At 39.4% G+C, this 19,320-nt stretch overlaps 1 protein-coding gene across 2 annotated transcripts in view; it reads left to right on the plus strand.

Moving 5' to 3' along the window:
• Positions 1 to 19,320, plus strand: part of ERCC6 (ERCC excision repair 6, chromatin remodeling factor) — a 72,318-nt gene that overhangs the window by 22,641 nt on the left and 30,357 nt on the right. For both annotated transcript variants that reach the window (XM_059169630.1, XM_059169631.1), the window contains exons 6-8: positions 4,697 to 4,822; positions 10,108 to 10,266; positions 16,602 to 16,737. In XM_059169630.1, coding sequence (XP_059025613.1) covers positions 4,697 to 4,822; positions 10,108 to 10,266; positions 16,602 to 16,737 — 421 coding nt within the window. The remainder of the gene's footprint in view (positions 1 to 4,696; positions 4,823 to 10,107; positions 10,267 to 16,601; positions 16,738 to 19,320) is intronic.

The raw sequence follows: 19,320 nt of genomic DNA on the forward strand, positions 1-19,320 counted from the left end.
CACTTGGTGAGTGCTCTAGTTTAGAAACACCAGGTATGCCCGTGGTGCCGAGGGGTTGAGAAGAACCTGGAGGACAGGTCACCTAACTCGGGCTGGTCAGAGAAGTCTTCCTCCTCTGAAGGCACTTCCTGAGCAGAGCTCTGAAGACCCCATGGAGGGTGTGTATGTGTGTGTTTGTGGGAGGGAGGCTGGGGACAGTACAAGATACAGATGGCACAGGAAGGAGGAAACCACGAGGCAGTGGTATAATGACAGCTAGCTGTGTTTCCCACTTAGGTATTTTGAACATCCTTGGCATTCTGGAAATTTTCCTTTGAAAATAAGTTGAAATGGTGGCAGCTAGCTGCCAGGTGTATTCTTAAGTTTCCATTGACATGGTGGCATGGCACCTGGAGGAAGTGTTGTTCCTGGTATGGTTCAACTGGTTATGCCAAGCATTGTTACCCGCAGCCCGGCCCTAGGTCTGAGTTGCTTCTGCAAGATCGTTATTGTGGTCTTGGCCCCAGGCCCCACAGCCTGGGCCGGGTTCTTGCTCTTGCATGAATGTAGCTGAGCCGGGAGCAGTTTCTCTGCCTGCATCTGATTGGAATGGTAAGTTTATGTTTATTGCTGGGTTCTTTTCTAAGTTGCTGCCAGTGGAGTCGCTAGTGGGCTGATGATGGCAGGCATGTGAAGTTAGAGACGCTGCCAGGGAACACCGGGCCCACTTGCTTTTATGTGGCTGCAGCTGTGACGATGACATGTGTGGAGGTCTTTAAGTGAGAGCACAGAAAATATGAAGTTGTTCTTTCTTTTCCAGGATGTAAATATTGACTGTCCCCTTCCATTTTTAAAATCCATTCTCTAGCTTATTTGTTGAAATAACAGAATTTAGACATTTGGGGACCATATCTGATTTTTATGATTTTAAGTCTCTGGGCTCTAGATCTTAATCTTCACCCACCCCCAACCAATTTTTAAGTCTTTCTGTATCTGTTTTTTTGTTGCCCTCAGTTTGAAGGCAGCCGTATTTCATGACAGCTCACTGTTTACACACCTACTACAGAATTTTAAAATGGAGGTGTTCCAGCAGGAAACTTCTGAGGGGAAGGTGTGTTTACTCACAGTGATCAGTGATCACATTATTCGTAACAATTTTCTGAGCATCCATTTGATTCACAAGCGTGATTTTTGCTCAAATGTACGTGTTTAGGTCATTCTGTCAAGCCTTATGGTGCATTGGTTTATCGCGGGCAGATTGTATTGTACGCATACTGCTTCTACTTCCTTCTCTTCTCGGGAACAGAGTAACAGTACCGGCTTCTGAGGGTCATGTGTGAGCTTGGGTGAGGATTTCAGTGAGCAGATGTGATTATGCAGAACAGTGCGTTTATTCGTTGAGTACTTACAGTCTAGGCTCATGCTAAGTGCTTTCATGTGACACCTCATTTAATCCTCCCTAAATCTGGGGAAGTACATGCCATTGTTGTCCTCTCCTCACATGTGAGGAAAGGTAGGTGCCGTAGAGGCCGAGTGACTTGCTGAGGGTTAAAGAACTGATGAGCAGTCAGGACTCGATTCTAGACCATCCGGGTATGGGCTTTGCGGGTTTTGGCTTGTGCCAATGCCATGCGTCAGACCCAGTTTATTCAGAGCGCAGAGATCTCTTCACACTTGCTGGCCAGACAGATCGCTCAGCCCGCCAGGCTGCAGGACAAGCGGTTAAGCATACAAAAGAGAGCAACTTTAAGACCCTTGATGGCATCTTGGATGGGAAGGGCATCTGTTTCTCTCGATTCAGGTGAATCCGGCGCTCCTCCACCTCCCTGGTCTGCCACAGCGTCCTTCTTGTCTGTCGGCACTCGGTGCTGCACTGCCTCGGTGGGTATTGTTTAGGTGGTCAGAGGTCTGTTTTGGCTACAAGCCACATGACGAATTACTGCTTTATATAACAGAAGGGTGTCTTAGCCCGAGCCGCATATGCATGTGGTTTTATAACCCTGGTATTTTCTGTCTCTAATATGTGTATATGATTCTACTGGGGCGATTTGTCTTCACAGTGGTACAGATGGTTGTAGGCAATAATGATTTTTCCCTACCACCTTTAGTCATCCTTTAGCCAGACTGAATAAATGTTCGGCTTCTTCTCATCTTTATGAAGCGGAAGGCACTGGAATGCAATTATTTCTGCAGTGGCTTATGTGGTTTCCTAGGTGCTGTGTTCTGTGGTGACATGATGCCTGAAGATTTTAGAAGGGAGGAGGAGGAAGCTGAAACCCTGTTGACTCAGAGTGATGCAGTGGGAAATTGAACAGCCACAAGGAATTACTAGCTAAGTCTGAGGAAATAGCTATCATCTATCAATGGAGTTTAATATGTGATACTCTTTATGCAAAATATTTACTGACTTTATGCCAAACTTCTTACACCAGTATCTTCTGGTATTTTTATTTTTCTTCCTGTAAAATCGTCTTTGCATAATTGCAAAATGGAGTATTTTTAAGCGGATAATGGTAGTTGTTGTGATTCTTCTGAGTTTTGTATTAATCATAAAATTGCTAAATACAAGTATCTTTTGTTTTGCAGATGTTTGGTTTTGAGTTCTGATGGTAAGGAGTTTGGATACTGAGGAATATTTTGTTATGTGAAATTGCTTGCTTACTAAATCAGATAGAAGGTAGCAAGAATTCAGATATATATACCAGGAAAATGTATGTACGTCATTTTGGTTTCTAAGTTTCAGTAGCGGGTCTACTTACACACCAGGGTTTTTCAGCCTTGGCACTGTGGACATCTGAGAGCAGATAACATTTTGTTGTGGAGGCCTGGCTTGTACATTGTAGGGTGTTTAGCAGCATCCCTGGCCTCCACCTGCTGGAGGCTAGTAGCGTATCCCCCTCCCCACAGCTGTCGTAACAACCAAATATGCCTCTAGACGTGGTCAGATTACCCTAGGGTGGGCAGGATGGCCAGACTGCCCCTGGTTGAGAACCACGGCTGTGTACCGTCGCACGTAACTCAATTTGTAGATAATATGAAACTCAGAAGAATAGTAAAGACAGTTATAGCCACCAAGAGGTACTTCATTTCATCAGTTGCACGGAGATAATTTTTAAGGAAGAAAAAAAAAAGGGAGGAAGAGATTGCCTTTAGAAGTTAAGCACAGAAAGGTCATTAAATATTTTATGGTTATATGACAGCTATTTTCTTAGGCTTGGTTAAATACTGCCTCTTACATTAGCTGTTCTTCTCTGGAAATTACCAACAGTGCTTATTTATAGGGACTCTTAGTAGCCTGAGAAGCAGCTGCCCATCACCAGTGACTTCTTCCTTATCGATTACAGTTAGACCTCAGGTAGCCCTTCCTTTTGTTCCTGTAAAGAGCTGACATTCTCAAGGCAGGAATCTATTGGAGGACGTGCTTTAAGGTCCTCCGGCAGCTACCCGGATAGGGTTGCCTGTTGCTCTTGTACTTGGCCTCTGTGCGGGTGTGGTCATTGACCCTGGAAAACACCCTTGGTCCGATCAGGCGATCAGGCAGTGTGTATGACACGATCCTTCCATTTCCTCATTTTACCTTCCCCCACACATTCTCTCAGTGTTCTTGTGTGATTAGTGGCCGTTACAGGTCTGCTCATACATGTTGCTGTTCTCATTCCCTCCTGTGAGGTTTTTACTTAGACGGCATTTTTACTTAGATGGTATTTCTTTATTCCATTGCCACCATTTTGTGAAATTCACACTGTGAGCTGCATGCATACTGAGAAAGGTCATCCTTTTATTTTGGAAGTAAATGGAATATGAGGCTCTTGAGTTTGTGTGTGTGTGTGTGTGTGTGTGTGTGTAAGTTGTACACACAGCACACAGACACACACACACACATATTAACTGAGGACACTGGTGTCCATTATGTAGTTATTTGGATGGAGAATTAGTCTGTTTAAAGGACTATATCTTCTCAAAAACCTCAGTGTGTCTTTATTAAGACTTTCGGATCTTTAGACGTTTCTTCTGGTATACATGCATGGCATCACCTCTGTGAAATGTAAACTCTCATTTTATATCCGAAAAGCATCATATTACTAAATTTATAACTTAGATTTTATTTAGTGAACACATTTTTTTCTAAGTTGTTTACTTATTAGTCCTTTGATATTGGTGATGCCCCCCATTAAGTAAACAGTATGTTAATCTGATATATAGCAATTTTGACACAAAATTTGCTTTATGTTCAAGGTACTTATGTTCAAGGTACTATGCTGTTTTATGCTATGACTATCATGTCTTTAGCACAGAAATAATAATGATAAATAAAATCTATTTTTTGTTATATTGCTATTTTGGAGATACTTAGTTATATTGAAATTTTCACTGAATCTTTTCTAGAATTAAATTCATATATCTTAGGAAGTAGCAGAGAAATTTCCCCTCAGGGTAAAGTCAGAAGAGGCACAAGTAGTTTTGATAATGAAATGGGACCTTACAGAAATATTTCTAAAGCAGATGTAATAATTCAAAGAAGAATTGAGTTGAAAAGGAAGGAAGGAAGGAGAAGAGAATTTTTTTTCTTTGACTATCAGTGTTTTGGGTAATGACAGTAGCAGAAAGCTAAAAGACCATTCTAATTTCCTTCTTTTTCCTGTGCATTATCTAGAACTATATTTTAATCTGTCTTGTAACCAAAGTAATGGAAATATGATTTTTATTTTCATGGTAGGAGATGGAATAAGCTGAGGCTGCGGGACAAAGAGAAGTCTCTGAAGCTGGAAGACGATTCTGAGGAGAGCGATGCAGAGTTTGATGATTTTAAAATGCCGGGTTTTCTGTTCAAAAAGCTTTTTAAGTATGTGCCTGTGTTCTTTCCTTTATATCTGTCATCAAGCCATTGTGTACAAATTGATATTTTAGATATGACATAGTAGTTACCTATGGGCCCTTAAGGTACTTGCAGCAATTCATTGCAAATATAGATACTGTCAAATGAAATTTTAGCCACGTGCTGCTCATTAAAAGTAGATGATAATAAATTGACTGAAGTGCGCATGGGGCACGTTTGGAAGCTGGTGAGTCTATGTGGACCTGTCTCGGCCGGCTAAAGCAACACGTTTAAAAGCCATCTGCACTGAATTATTTTTTTGTTCTTGGTGATTCTAAGGGACCCAACCTCTTAATTTCTTAAGTCAGATGAATTAAGTCAGAAGAGCTGTATATTAAAATCAATATTGGGGTGTTTTTTTTTCTTCCGTGTAGAAATAAAAACTATTGAGAGTAGTTTGAGTGTTTTATATTGTACCTAAGGGTATAATACTTTTGAGCTGACCAAATGTGCATCTAAATATTTTATGTAGATCTTGTTCTAATGTCAAAAGAGAAGATCAAGGCAAACACCTTCAGTATTAAGTTGTTATTTGAAACTGACTATTTCATATGTGAAGTGGCCGAGTGTTCTAGATAACTGGAAGCTGTGTGATAGAAGCCTCTGGCCTGCATGGCCTGGGCCAGTCCCCCATGATGAATGAAAATACTGAGGCGCAGCTTCAGTCTCATCACTCCTGGGATTTACTTAACAAGATACTTTAGGAAGACTTCTTGATGCATGCACATAGGAAGTTAAACCATTAAAGAGCTACTTTCCATTTAGTAGCATCACTTGGTAATTGGCTGGAGGATGTTTAACTTCTTTCTTTGAGACGATTATGCTTATTCTCCTTCATAGATTCGGTTGTCTGCCATGCCTTAAACTCGTGCAAGATGTCTATTTAAAAATAACATGCTTTTTATATTTCCCCTCAGAGGGCTTATATTATGGTTTTAATTTTTACCTCAGTGAGGGTAGGGTGGGCAAAAGGAGTTGGGAGTGTTAGTTTATCCCGCTAAATATACAGGAAAGCTGAAATCCTAAAAATGTGAAGTATCTTGGCGAGGTTGCCATCACGGGACAGAAGCCGATCTACGTAGAAGCTCAAATCTGAATCACTCTAGTAATTTTTGCAGACAAATCATTTTGTAGCCCAGAGAGGTGGCTACTTAGTTTATTGCTTCTTCCCAATGAAAATTAATTATGGAAGGGTATGTAAACAACATTTATTGACAATTCTTTTTATCATCTCTAAAGTGATTGCTTGTTAAGGAGCAGTCCAAATAGTATCAATGTTGTACTAGCAAAAGGAATATTCACATTATAAATTAAATTGATTTAATGAAGATGGATACTTCTGCATGTGTAGTAAGTTGGTATGTATCCTCAAGAGTCAAGTTGAATGTGCATTGTTGTATAAGTGTGAGATTTTCTGCCAAAGAAATTTCAGTTATTAGAACCAAACTTTGCTTATTAAGAGTATATAGGAGGGGCACCTGGGTGGCTCAGTGGGTTAAGCCTCTGCATTGGGCTCAGGTCATGATCCCAGGGTCCTGGGATGGAGCCTTGCATTGGGCTCTGCTCAGCAGGGGGCCTGCTTCCTCCTCTCTCTCTGCCTGCCTCTCTGCCTACTTTTGATCTCTCTCTCTCTGTCAAGTAAATTAAAAAAAAAAAAGTAAATAGGATTCAGCGTATTGACTATTAACTCTATAGTGTAGTTATATTTATGTAGTTGTATAAATATGTAGTTTATGTAGAGGTGTATATATATAAAAATATATTGTTTATATGTTGTATTTATATAAATATATAAATACATGTCAGTTTGTTTTAATTAGTCTTAATTACATGTTTCTGGAAACTATTTTGTGTTTATTTCTCAAAAATAGGTTTTTAAATATTTCATAAGTGTTATTAAACTTCTGTTCCTTTTCTTTCGTGGTATGAAAAAAATTAATAGGATTGATAAATTTCCATTTTTCTTTTATGATTAAGTTTTAGCCAGGCCAGTTTAATGTTAAACCATAGATGTATTTTTTGCTGTATTTATTGCACTCTGTGGAATTAAATTAACAGGGTATAGTTGTACACAAGGGAGTCAGAAGGTACAATTATCCATTTAAGTGCTATTTTCTGCAAGGTCATGTTTAACTTTTAAAATTCTATGTTGAAAGTTTGCCCAGCAAATGCATTCATCTGTGTAATTTAGCAATCAGATGACACACTTCAATCTTTGACCTCACATTTAGCCACACTAGCAAATGCAATCTTGGGTTAGTGTGACAATGCCAAGATATACCAATTATTTGTGGTTATTTTGTGTACTTCAGTCTCATGGGGGAAACAGAGTATCATCATTTTTTAACTATTGTCCAGTAGTTTGTAAAAGAATCTTTACAAGGAGTAATTTTTTATATGCTTTCCAAATTTTCTGAAAACTGTGTTCTGTAACCTGCTTTTGATTGTTTACAGTATTTATTAGGAAATTAATGCAACAGAACCTAAGTCAGTCAGTGGCACTGCTAAAACGAGAACCCAGGCCCCCTAACACCTCTTCCTCCAGTGACACACACCTGCCAGCCAGTGTGCTGATGCAGTTCGACGGCCACTGTAGAAAGAAAGGGCCACTCTTTGCCATCTTTGCACAATGCCCCAGTTATTGGGAATTTCTGTGTAGTGATGTGACTTACAGGACCACTTAGTAGATAATTTTCCTTAAACCATTTTTTTAGTGTTAATCATTTTATAAACACACAATCATATGCCCTTGGAGATTACATTTGTAGAGGAGGAGACACCCATCACACTGTTATTGCCTCTCCTGGGTCACATAGGATGCAGCCGTCTTAAAGCCTTCCTAAACTCCCTTTGGGATACTGTGCAGGTTGCTACTTTTTATTCCTTTCATGGTTTCTCAAGTGCTCCTCTGGATTTTCCCCGCCTTCAGTTGATTGGCTCCAAACAAAAAGAGGTATTGGACCCATGTTGGGGAAGCAGTGTGCTGTAGTGGTGGAACACTAGAGAAACTCTGGGAGAGTTTGGTCCTTACTCTGCCTGGAGGAGCTGATCCCATAGTTGTTCTCCACTTCAGTAAAAGGAGGTTGATTAGTATTTAGTGCTTCTGGTCATACATCAGTTCGTTGCACTATATCATTATCTACAGCTGAGATTGGTCTAGTGTAGTGGCTCACAATCAGCTTTTGGTCTAGATCAGGCGTTCTCACCCACAGCACAGCTGACATTTTGGACAGAATAATTATTTTGTTGTGAGGACTATTCTTGTATTGTAGGATGTTGAACAGCATCTCTAGACTCTACCTACTAGATAACAATTGTACTTTACCAGTTTGAACAACCAAAAATGACTCCAGGGATTGTGCTATGTCCCCCAGGGAGCAAAATAATTCCCATCAAGAACTGCTGGTCAAGATTCTCTCCAAAGTAGAGTCACTTTGGAAGGAGAGGCTCTGGATTTCAGTTCTGGCTTGCTCATTTTTTCCTAACAGTGTGACCTTTGGCAGGTTGCTTAACCTCTGTCTGCTTTCATATCCTAACTGTAAAATGGGTTGCTCATCTTTATGTAGGGTGGTTTTGAGGCTCTATCCAAACCATGAGGCCCTTTGTTTCCCCAGCAGTTGGCGTCTTAAGGAGTTAGTTAACCATTATTCTCTGATTATATACCATGTACTAATAGAACTTGTACTTCTTCCTTGATTTAATGATCTTTTATCCGTACTAGACTTTACTGTGTTTTGATTTTTAATCCTCTTCTTCAGGATGCATAGTCAGTGTGTATAATAGCAAACTTAATAAGCAGCAACATTCTTTTTTTTTTTTTTTAAGATTTTATTTATTTATTTGCACAGAGAGAGAGATCACAAGTAGGTAGAGCAGCAGGCAGAGAGATGGGGGGAAGCAGGCTACCTGCTGAGCAGAGAGCCCGATGTGGGGCTTGATCCCAGGACCCTGAGATCATGACCTGAGCCAAAGGTAGAGGTTTAACCCACTGAGCAGCAACATTCTTATACAAAGTTTTCCTTATATAGTCATAATAGCAACAGCTAGAGGTAAACTTTTGGAATTGATTCTGGGTAACTACTGGGGGAAATTAATTATAACACATGATTAAGAGATGAAATAAAATTAGTTCAACAAGGACTAGGGTTCACAGTGAGATTTTTAGGTTGACATACCACACAGACTGGAGCAAATATCAGGCCAGTAAACCAACACCAAAACCACCTGTGTTTAAGATGGGAAGCTCATCAGCCTTGATATTTTCTTTGGAAGAAAAAAAAATAATCTTTAGATTTTATGGTCTTTTGAATATTTTTTGCCTTAGATTTATTTTTAAACTTGCCGTATAATTTTCATACCATTGTGTGATATTATCTTGCCTTCATTCTCAAAATGTTTCTTGTATTGTTCCTTTTTTTACCTTCACTTTTTGATTATAGATTAAATATGCCATTGATGGAGAAAGGGAAATACCAACTTTGTTTTTAGAGGGGAACATACTATTTTTCTTTGTCTTGTACTCCTTATTTAAAGTTTTAATAGCTTTGGTCTTTCTGTATCTGTGATAAAGCCCCTGAATCAAGTTTTGCTTTAAAATAGTAAAAAGACTTTTTGTATTGTTGAGTCTTTTTAAACTGTTCTTTTTTGCATCTGCTAATAATATGAGAGATCATCTGTCATACACTAATTTTGTGAGCAACCCTTTTATTCAAACTTGTTTATGGCCTTAAAATTCAATTAAATTTTTCCTATAAAGGATAATATAATTGTCAAGTGACTTTTCAACAGTATAGGCTGTAAATTGTGTTCTCTCTTTTGCTTTTTGATGCTGCTGAGATAGAAAAACTTAATGCTTCTTTTTCATAGAAAAAATGTTGGAACTTTATATAACTAAAAATATTTGAGATTTTTTCCTGGAAAGATACTGAATAAAAGATAATAAATTTATGCTTGTTTACCACGCTATTTCTAATGTTGAAAAAGAAATGAAATAGTCCCTAATTACCCCATCTATCAGTTTAATTAGAAATGTGTTAACATGTTCTATAAAGAAAAATTTGTGATTTTATGCCTAGGTAATCAAAAATGTATGACCTTATAAATATAATACTCATGTAAAACACACATCCGGCATGTTTCTCTGACTGGTACTAGAACCTAGCCAAATGATTAATTCATGAGTACTTTCTGTTATGATCTGTATTATCCACCATTTGCCATTTTCTCTTTCTTGTTGGTGTTTGTTGTTGTAGGTACCAGCAGACAGGTGTTAGGTGGCTGTGGGAATTGCACTGCCAGCAGGCAGGAGGAATTCTGGGAGACGAAATGGGATTGGGCAAGACCATCCAGATAATTGCCTTCTTGGCAGGTCTGAGCTACAGCAAGATCAGGACTCGTGGTTCAAATTACAGGCAAGTGCTCCTCTGCAGACTGTCAGTCTGTGGAGCTCAATTAATATTTCATCAGATGTATTGCTGTGGAGGAGGGTCTTGTGAATTATTGATGACATTTCAATTACAATATTCCTTTAATTCTTTTAGTGGGGGACATCAAAGGAAAATTTTTACGAGACAATGGAGCTGTAGGGCAGGAGAAATTAAACATGTAACACTTTTAATGAATTCCAGGCATTGATGCTTCATTTTGCAGATGAGCCCCACTAGATATTTTGGGTCAATACAGTGTCTAAGGTTAGCTTCTACAAATGGATTGTTTACAAACTCAATTATGTTAATATCGATAGTTTACACAATATGGAATTTTAAATTGGGCATAATACCTTTCGTTCCATTTATTAAATTTTACATTAAAATATTTGTTCTGGCAAGAGACCAGGTAAGCATTACAGTAAGTAGAAAGTCTCTTCCTGGGGAAAGTTGGAGCTCTGGAGAAACCATTCTCCTGAATTTCTTTTATAATCATTATGTGTGATAGCATTTATAGATAGTGGTAGTGGCTTTTTTTTTTTTTTTTTTTTTTGTAACATGAAATTGTCTGCTCGCTATGCTTCTCTCTCCCTCTCTAGTCTTCAAGAATTTTATATCAACCCTAAAGCCAGAGCCTAAATGATTGCCTAAAATGATGGAAAATTATGTTTCGATTGTGATCTTTGTTCTCTTTAGGAATTTAGTTGAACTATTAAAGCTATGATATTCAGAAAGAATTGGCATTTAGATTGTGTAAATTCAGTATGTTAGGACTGAAGTATTTTATCGTGAAGTACAGTGAGCTTTTATTTTCATATTGAAGCTGTAAATCGGCTTTATGTAAGTCAACATTGGTAAAACTAATATGAGGTGAATTATATAGGTTATTTAATCTTAAACCCAGATAATCTAAGAGCTCCTTGCATTCCAGTAGGTTTATCTAATGAATAACAGCAGTATGTTTACCAGATGGTTATGTTGTAGCAACCTCAGATACTCACTAAACAGGGTTTAGAGATACCTTTAACAGTGTGCTGTGCCTGAAGTCAGCAACTGCAGAAAGTGACTGTCCTGTAACATGGTAACATGGGTTTAGCCCCAGAGAAATGTTTAGTATGGAGCCAAATGCAAACCATAAACTATTGAGCAAAGAATTTTTTTTTTTTTATTTTCAGTAGTGTTCTGTTTTTATTCCTTAACTTTTCCATTAATTTAAAAGATCACAATTCTCATGAGTATTTAAAGTTATAGACTATTTTGGGAATATTTTACATGATGGGAGAAAGGGAAAGAAGCATTTGAAGCTTTTAAAATGCCATATTTTTTGTTATTACATGGAAGTTGTATTGAAGCAGAGGTTTTCCTTCAAATATTAGAATTCTATTGCATATTTTGTTTGGAACCATGAAAACAGCCCAGCCCAAGGGAAAAGTCAGAGCTGAAAATGAGCCTTTAGTGTTTTCTTATCTATGAGTGTCATTAGTTTAGCATTTTAAAAAGTACTTTCTCTGTTCTACATAAGCCCTTTGATTGGGTTGGCTCTGCATCTTTACCTGGGTATTTTTTGTTTGTTTGTTTGTTTTCTTTTTGGATAACTGGAATGCCCCAGGCTGCCCCAGATGGTTTCTAGGACTGTCTTTCTTTCCTTAAATGATATCTGGGATTTTCTTATTTCCCATCTCTTATCTTTCCTTCCCTTCCTATTATCATGAAACTTGTGCAGAGTCTATTACTCTAGGCCTACGAAAACTCAAGTCATCCCTGCAGTGTAGTTTTGATCTAAAAATTAAAACATGCTCTCCAGAGTGGTGGCAGTCCTACTAGGAATGAAGGCAGGGCTAATCATGAGCAGCAGCTGTAATCAATTAACCATCAATGCTCATATCCTCTTTTCCATAATGAAATAGTGTGGCATGTTGGACAATAGCCCAGATTGTCTTTATTAAAATAGTACTGGTAGAAGTGGCTTCCCAGAATGCAGTCCTGTGTCAGCCGAACAACCAGGTTCTTTATGAATAGAGGTGTGCTGTGGGAGCTTGGTCCCCTCCACTTCCATGTGCCAGAGCTCATTTTGTAATCACAATTTTCTCACAGTTTTATAACCTGTCCACCTCTGCAACTAGATGAACTTGGAGTTCTTGTCTGTGTTTATGTCCTAAAGAAAAATGGATGAATGGTCAAATGAAGTTCTCAGTGGGCTGACATGGCTCATTTTGGCTGTTTACATTTTTCTGAACGCCTGTGAGCTTTAGATTTGGGGGCCCTAACTTGTGTTGCATTTTGTGGTCCATGATCATTGAAATGGTTTAAGTCTCTGGTTTACCAAGAAGAAACTTCACTTTAAAGAAGTTTTTTGGTTTTGTTTTTTTAATGTGTTTTGCATGTGTGTTTTTATGATTTTTTATTTTTTATAAACATATATTTTTATCCCCAGGGGTATAGGTCTGTGATTCGCCAGGTTTACACACTTCACAGCACTCACCAAAGCACATACCCTCCCCATCCCTCTTCTCCCAACCCCCCTCCCCCCAGCAACCCTCAGTTTGTTTTGTGAGATTAAGAGTCACTTATGGTTTGTCTCCCTCCCAATCCCATCTTGTTTCATTGATTCTTCTCCTTGCATGTGTGTTTTTAAAAGAGAGTGTATTACAATGCACCTGTACAAGTCTATACTGGTTTTTGTGCTCCCAGTTCATCATGGCTATTCATATTATAACGCTGTGCTCCCAGTTCCCTTGGCTATTCATATTATAACGCTGGGGCCCCTGAATTTCATGATGAAATAAATTGTTTACTTTTCAAACTTCAGTTAGTAATTTACTAAATGATATCCAAGACTTTAAATTCCTGGTTACAAATAAAGTGGCCTGAAAAAATTAACGAACTTTCAAAGGTTAATATTTTACTTTGTAATTCCTGGTAAGTCCTAGCCTGTGGATAGCATGATTTCCATCCTGTAGATTGAGGTATTTGACCGTTGGAGCTAGTGGCTTGTCCTAAACTCATTAGATAATCAATGCTAATCAAAGATGAAAGGAATTTTAGCCAGTTTGGTAATTGATGCTAATCACTCTAGTACATTTAGCCATTTCTTATGCTCATCTCACTGGTTTTGAGGGTTGGAAAAGGGTGATTCAGTTGATGTGACTGTTAATGGATTTGATTGCCCCTCCTGTGGTTCAGGAACAATCTAGGTCTGCTCCTGGATTTCCACTCAGTGTGAAAACCTCCATAGTCTTCTAATAGGGGGAGAATGGCAGCAGTGAAAGGGCATCATAATGCCAGCTAGGATAAAGTGTTGGCCCTAAATGACACAGTGTGAGTCATCAGTGTAGCAGTTTGCAGAAAGCATGTAATAAAAAGAAAAAAAATGTTATGTAGCTGAATAAAGCATGTATATATATTTATGCTTATTTGAAAGTGACTTTGTTTGTAAGTATTTTAAACAGGTTTTGATTGGTTGTTTCCTAATCCCTGCTAAGTGCATATTGATAATAACTCTTGTTCCCCGTGGAGGGTATAAAGAAGCTGGTGCATTTAATCCTTTTAGAAAGAAATATTGTCGTGGAAGGGGCCAGACCAGAGTTATGCCATCCCCAGGGAGCTTGAGGGGGCGCCTGCGCAGGCCCTGTCCTTAGTGAGGAGCAGGGCCTCCTTGCGAATTCTTTGGGAAGTGTCAAAGTCTGCTGTAGTCCCTACTTCTTGAGCCCTTAATATGGACAGTGGGCTGGGGCAGTAGCTGTAGTTGAAGGGTGAGAGGCTTTAGAAGTGGGTAGAGGCTTTTTGTCACGTTGGAATACAAGGGTACCTTGTTTCAGTTATGGCTTGTTTCTGTATTAGAACCTCAGGTATTTTTGAGTTGTGTGGAAGATTATTCTTAATATTTCAAGCACTGTGTGATTTACTCTGAGTGACTTACAAAAATTTTTTTAAGCTCAGAATTTACTGAGCTGTAGCAAAAAAATAAAAATTACCCATGATTCCCTAACTCAGAAATAATCTCTTTGAACATTATTTTCTAACAACCTTTAAGAAGATGTCTTCATTTAATAAAGCCAGTATTCATGAACTACATCTTGTGGTCTAGGTATCTGAAGAAGAAGCCATTCTTATCCTTGGGGCTTAGAAAGGATCTAACACACAATTACAAAACAAGTGATACGTGTATGGTGGTAGGATTAGTATGGGGTCCTAACTAGTGTGGGTATGCCAAGGAAGGATCCTTAAACCATTTGGAGAGAAAAAGGAAGACTCTGTAAGAGAAGCTAGGGGCTAACGCTCAAGTAGATGGCAGCTCGGATAAAGGGTAAGAAGGGACAAGGGGAATGCCAAGACATGAGAGAAATGTGCACTTTGCAGGGACTGAAGACAGTGCTGGCAGGTGGAGTGCGGAACCACAGAGGCAGATGTTGGGATGGGGGCAGTGAGACAGGTGAGGCTGAAAAGGTGAGCAGAGGTCAGTCCTTTTGGTCTCATAGGCCAGTTTAAGGTGTGTAGATTATTCAAGAACAGTGGGCAAACATTAAAGCCTTGATGTAGTGGGGTGTGGGCTCCTAGGTACAGGCAGAGGGATTAGTTACACAAGAAGGACACTTGTTCCACTGTAATGGGAGGAAGGAGGGGAGGATGGTACAGGTTCAGTCAGTTACCTGTGGTATGCAGTGTATCAGGATATTTTGGCTGCAAGTAGGCAAAACCTTACACTGAGTCAGATATTCCCAAATGTGTGATACACTTAGGAACCTCCAGAGGAGGTGGGCAATAGACACAGTGTGATCTGCAGCTCAGTGCTGTCATCAGGGACCCAGAGACTTCAGTTTTCTCCCAAGGTCAGTTCTCCTTATAGTATCAGATGTCCTTGCACTGCAGCCCAACTGCCCCGCAGCCACTGGGTGATATTTCCTTGTTCATGGAGAGACCTCGAGAGAAAACTCTCCTGCAGTGGAAGTCCTTCCTTCCTTCCCTACACTGAAGGAAACCGGTCTTACCAGGCCCTTAGTGGGAGAGTGAGTGGTACCAGGCTGGGGTGGGGGGAAGGGGTACTGTGTGCTGACAGCTGTGGATGACCGGAGTTCCTGCTTCTGCCATCTCACCACCGCAGCTAGGCAGTGGGCGGAGTCTGAAGAGGGGACACATGCACAAAGTCTTGGCTCTGTTAGGAAGGAGGGAGAGGGAGGGAGGGATGTTGAGATAGTGGCCACCATGACCAATCTCCCAGCTCTCTGTGAAAGTGAGTTGGAGTGATTTCTGTAAAGTTTTGTTTTTTAAGACTTCTTAGGAGCATTTCTCCAGGTTTTTAAATATTCTTCAAAAGTGATTTTAATGGTTCTGTGATATTCCATCTTACTTAACAAGCCCTTATAATATTTGCTATATGGCACTGTTGTTCTGAGCACTTTATAGGTATTAACTGAATTAATCTTCATTTAGTCCTGTGTGATCAGTACTATTATTATTCCTATTTTAAGATGGGAAGCTGAGGTTCAGAGAGGTTAAGTAATGTGCCTAAGATCATGCAGTTAATGTGGGCAGAGCTGGAATTCAGACCCAGGCAGTGCTCCTAACGATGAGCTTGTGCTGAATTAAAGAAATGGAATAGTTTGTCCAACCCTCGTCTACATGGATGTTTAGGTAGCATCCATTTTTTCCACAGTGTAGATAATGCTGCGGTGGGTATCCTGGTCCATCCATGTGTGTTTGGGACTGCTGGGTCAGTGGGGGACTGCCCTTAATACTCTTGCTGTGTTGTACTCTGCTGCTTTCCACAAGAACAGTGCAGCTGCACTCTTGGGGTGGGCTCTCCAGGGGAAGTGGTCACTGTGATCACCTCCCTCCCCCCTCCCCCGACACACACACACTGTGGAGAAGCCAGCCATGCGGTGTCAGGAAAGCAGGCCATGGCAGTTTGAAAACTGATTGTAGACATCGCCACGTCCACTGGTAACCACGTCCTTTTGGGCCTGCCGACCTTCAGAGCACTTCTGTCCTGCTTACTTCCCACAGCTGGGAGGTTGGCTGAAATTGTGTGGGTGGAAAATCCTAAGATTCTCCTAGGTTTGAAGAGCTATGTAATACCTTCCCTCACTTAGAATTTGTTAAGTAATTTTTGCTTCATTTTCTTTTATTTTACTCTGAATTTCATTTACTGGGTGTTAACTTCAACAGCTTTTTCTTTACAGAAAATATCAATAAATTTCCACAGCTAAGCTTTTCTATTTCAAGCTGTTACCTTCCTATTTATTTTCTTTTTTGTTTTTTGGTGGTTACTCATCCATATGCTGTCATTCACGGTTGTGTTTTGTTGGATGTTTTGGGTGCAGGTTCAAGGGGTTGGGTCCGACTATAATTGTCTGTCCAACGACAGTGATGCATCAGTGGGTGAAGGAATTTCACACGTGGTGGCCTCCATTCCGCGTGGCAATTCTACACGAAACTGGCTCCTATGCGCACAAAAAGGTAACACTACAATACTTCAGTACCTGTTGGTTTGCTTACTTTTAAACTTCTCCACTTTACATATTTTTCCTTTGATTCCTGTATTTCTTAGGTGTATGTTCCTGTGTGCTTTTATGCATTAACTTACTGTTACTGATTTAATTTAGAGCTGTATGTTTTCAAAACAATACATGAATGTAGGCTTTATCATTCTAACAGTTCATAGTGCCTTGAGATGTGTTTGTTGTCCAACAAAACACAACTGGGCACAGACTGGGCACCACAAGCCTGCTAGCATGAGTGGGACCATGCACTGGGGGCTTCCAGAATGGTTTAAGTAGTCGGATTTGGGCCATTAGCAGCTTTCCACAGTTTTAGGAAAATAATATAATAACTCCTCATTGGTAAGTACATACATTTAGCATGGTTTTCAGCATATTTTTAATGAACAAAGGAACAACCTTTACAATTATGAGAATTTCTTAATTTGTATTGTTTTTCTTTTTTGTTTTTTTTTTTTTTAAAGATTTTATTTATTTATTTGACAGACAGAGATTTCAAGTAGGCAGAGTGGCAGGCAGAGAGAGAGGAAGGGAAGCAGGCTCCCTGCTGAGCAGACACCCTGGGATCATGACCTGAGCTGAAGGCAGAGGCTTAACCCACTGAGCCACCCAGGCGCCCCCAATTTGTATTGTTTTTAGTTAAATTGCTTTGTGTTCTCTGAATCCTTGGTCATCATGTAAGCCTAATCACTGTATTTTGAAAGTTGGATTTCTTCACTTATTTGTAGTTTTAGTCACCTGATTAAAAAGGAGGTTTATTTGTGCTCAGATAGATAGCATGGAGAGATTGTATTATGCTTTTTAAATTTTCAGCTTTGATCATCCAGACTGTTGAGCTGGGTGAAGTGCCCATAAGCGTTTGCTGAATAGCTGATAATTACACTTCTTCCCTGTGGGTTTGCAGGTTACTTTTTTTAGATGAAGTGGTAGTTTGTTATGAGTTCTTTCTTTCCCAAGTCTTTGGAGCTCTTGAGTGAGCCTTGTGTACCCTCACAAGAGCAGTGTGCCTGAAAAAGCTGCTGAATGTTTGCCTCACTGAGTTAGACACGTGAGCCCCTGAACGCCATTGTTTCTGGAGTTTGACCCAGTACCCCTTTCCTCCAAACTCCCATTTTATTCACGATTATGAGTAAGTGGAACTTTCGATAGAAGTGAATCAGGAGTGTCTGTAATTGGGTAGCTCAAGTTCAGTGAGGTGGAATCCTGCTTATACTAGCTGCTATTAAAGCCAAGTGACTTTGTCCCGAATTTTAAATGGTAAATGAAAAACAAACTGAGTTAAAGTAATGAAGTAGGGTTAATGCTGTGATCAAAACGAAACCAAACAGTGATTTTTAACAGCATGAAAATAACCATTTTGATTGTTTTTCTAGTCAAACTAAATGGTTGTAACTATCTTTTTGACATCTTTTTTTTTTTTTTTTAAAGATTTTATTTATTTATTTGACAGAGAGAGATCACAAGTAGGCAGAGAGGCAGGCAGAGAGAGAGAGAAGCAGGCTCCCCGCTGAGCAAAGAGCCTGATGCGGGGCTCGATCCCAGGACACTGAGATCATGACCTGAGCCGAAGGCAGCAGCTTAATCCACTGAGCCACCCAGGCGCCCCTCTTTTTGACACCTTTATTAAATGTTTTTGATGTCTTTTTTCACTTCCATCATCTATTGACGTTTCGTAATGTTTTGTGTTGCAGAATCCAGCAGGATTCCTTACTTGATGTTTCCCTTGAAAAGGCACATTTTTCATAAGTTCTCTTTATCTTTTTATTTTCTTTTGGGCTTCTGAAGGGTATATATTCAATTTCACCTTTATCATAGCTTACTTACATTTCCTCTTTTATTATAACCTGAAAAACTATCTTCATGTAAACCAAATGTCTCTGTTGGTGCCTTGCTTCCTTGTTTGGAGGGTAGAGCTTTGGAGAAGAGACGCTTCACTTGTTTGCAGGGATTCCATCTTCTGAGGTTGTTTTGTGCACACCAGCGCATGTATACATGTGATTTTTCATAATTTTGTTTGATGCTTTACAGTTTGCTAAGGACCTTAACTTGAAGTTTCTTATTTAACTTTTGAGGAAAAGCAGTAGACGTGTGTTTTTCCTCTGACCCTTAATTAACTCTACCGTTTTTTTTTTTTTTTTTATTAACATATAATATATTATTAGCCCCAGGGGTACAGGTCTGTGAATTGCCAGGTTTACACACTTCACAGCACTCACCATAGCACACACCGTCCCTAATGTCCATAACCCAACCACCCTCTCCAACCACTGCTCCCAACCCTCTTGTTTCTTTTTCGTTATAAAGAATCCCAGATCTCTGAATATGTAAGTTGTTATGCAAAAGACCAAAAAGATGTTTGTATGCATCATTTATTATTTATTATTGTTAATATCAGTTTATTATTTGTGATGAGGATATTGAAAATACATTAAATCCTTTGCATAGACCTTGTTAGTAACACTTCCAAGATCAGAATTCCAGCTGCTAGATTAAAAAACCAAAGTGACATTTGATACCTTTTCTCATTCCTTTTAATATTTGT

Source organism: Mustela lutreola, chromosome 4 (assembly GCF_030435805.1).
Source record: "Mustela lutreola isolate mMusLut2 chromosome 4, mMusLut2.pri, whole genome shotgun sequence".
In the NCBI taxonomy this organism is placed as follows: domain Eukaryota; kingdom Metazoa; phylum Chordata; class Mammalia; order Carnivora; family Mustelidae; genus Mustela; species Mustela lutreola.